General features: G+C 41.2%; 1 protein-coding gene across 1 annotated transcript in view; it reads right to left on the bottom strand.

Annotated features, from left to right (window-relative positions):
- The window catches only part of epha3 (eph receptor A3), a 980,965-nt gene that overhangs the window by 866,646 nt on the left and 112,115 nt on the right, over positions 1–2,204 (bottom strand). Inside the window, exon 4 of the mRNA XM_070448470.1 lies at positions 189–344. Coding sequence (XP_070304571.1) covers positions 189–344 — 156 coding nt within the window. The remainder of the gene's footprint in view (positions 1–188; positions 345–2,204) is intronic.

The raw sequence follows: 2,204 nt of genomic DNA on the forward strand, positions 1-2,204 counted from the left end.
TGTAGTTAAGCATGCTTGGCATCAGCCATCTGCTTCTGTGAACCATCCGGATACAGCTCAGAGAGAGAGCGAGAGCGCAAGATATTGTCCTCAGAGACATAGCAGCTAAAACAGTTTAGAGAATAAACAAACAGTACTTTCAGAGAGTAAACTATTTTTGGCTCTCACTCACAAACACAGAGACTTACGTGTGCAGGCCATAGATGGCGGGTCTCCATCAGCGCGGAAGTAGTTTTTCTCGCAGCCACAGTGTAACGCTCCCTCATGATGGGTGAAGCTGTGAGGTGGACACTTAGAACACTGGACGTTACCCAGCAGAGACTTATAGAACCCTGCTCTGCATGCTGGAGAGAGAGAGAGAGAGAGAGGAGGAGGAGGGAGGGGGAAGAGAGAGGAGGAGGGGAAGGGAGAGGAAGAAGGAGAGGAGGGGAGGGGGAGGAGGGAAGAGAGAGAGGGGGAGGGAGGAGGGAAGAGAGAAGAGAGGAGGGGAGGGAGAGGGAAGAGAGGGAGAGGGGAGAGAGGAGGGAAGAGAGAAGGGAGGGAAGGGAGGAGGAAGAGAGAGGAGGGGAGGGAGGAGGGAAGAGAGAGAGGGGAGGGGAGGGAGGAGGGAAGAGAGAGGTGGTGAGTATACAGGCTACACAGCAAAATTGACAATAACAATGTCCACAGAGAAATAAACGTATAATTAATAATCAAGATGTATAACTAGAAAAGAAAAGACAGAACAAAAGACACATACAGATGGAGAGAGACAGGACAACAGGAAACAAAAGACGGGAGATGAGGAGGGAGGGGGGATGGATTTTTCCAATCAAACGTTTCATTACTATACATGCTAGATTAATTACTTTAATCTTCTCTTATGACCGTGAGTATATGAACCCACAGACACACATACACACACACACACACACACACACACACACACACAGAACCCCCCGACAAATCTATACCAAGGGGTAATGGGAGGGAAGAATACAAAATGAAAGAACTGTATGTTTCACCAATGCCTCTCTCCCGCTCTCTCAGACCCATCCAAGACCAAGTATAAAATATGGAAATGCAGCTGTTAGAATGGGGGAAGGCTGAGTAACTAGTATTCATCATTCACTGTACACATACAACTAACATCAACAACGTGCATGATAGTCTTTCATGGTTTTTTAAAACGTTTGTGTGTTGAAAATGTCTAACCACTTGTATAATTGTATTTTCAGACACTTCAAATAGACATACATACCCCACCAGACATGCACTACGGGTTTCTTCGCTGTACCCAAACCCAAAAACAGATCTAATGTGTCGCTCAGTTATGTATGGAGCCATGTCATCGTGGAATGCTCTGCCACCAGAGATTACTCAGAGAAAAGCAAGTTAAGCTTTAAAAAAACAAATTATTAACAGTGCCTCTCCTCTTTCTAAATATATAATTTAACTGTATATAAGAATATGAATATGTATAAATAGTGTTTTAAATTGTATTTTTGTTGTCTCTTGGTGTCTTTCCAATATATATATATTTTTTCATGATATATATATATATATATATATATATATGTATATAGTACCAGTCAAGTCAGTACTCCTTCAAGACTGTTGGAAAAGCACTCCAGCTGAAGCTGGTTGAGAGAATGCCAAGAGTGTGCAAAGCTGTCATCAAGGCAAAGGGTGGCTACTTTGAAGAATCTCAAATATAAACCATTTTTTTAATGTGTTTAACAGTTTTTTGGTTGCTACATGATTCCATATGTGTTATTTCATAGTTTTGATGTCTTCACTATTATTCTACAATGTAGGAAATAGTAAAAAAGTCAGAAAAACCCTGGAATGAGTAGGTGTGTCTCAACTTTTGACTGGTGCTGTATATACACACACTGTAAATATATGTTTTTTATGTAATGTTTTTGTCTATAACTGTTCTGCACTTTGTCATGTATGTATATGTTTTATGAGGACTCCAGGAAGAGTAGCTGCTGCATGTGAACTAGCTAATGGGGATCCTAATAAACTAAACCATTATCCTGTTCTACTCCAAATAAATGGGAGAATCACCAACATACTGTAGAGATGATTAAAGGAGAATCCCCAAATCACCAACATACTGTAGACATGATTACAGGAGAATCCCAAAATCACCAACATACTGTAGAGATGATTACAGGAGAATCCCCAAATCACCAACATACTGTAGAGATGATTACAGG

The sequence above is a fragment of the Salvelinus sp. IW2-2015 genome, linkage group LG2, assembly GCF_002910315.2.
Source record: "Salvelinus sp. IW2-2015 linkage group LG2, ASM291031v2, whole genome shotgun sequence".
Lineage (NCBI taxonomy): Eukaryota > Metazoa > Chordata > Actinopteri > Salmoniformes > Salmonidae > Salvelinus > Salvelinus sp. IW2-2015.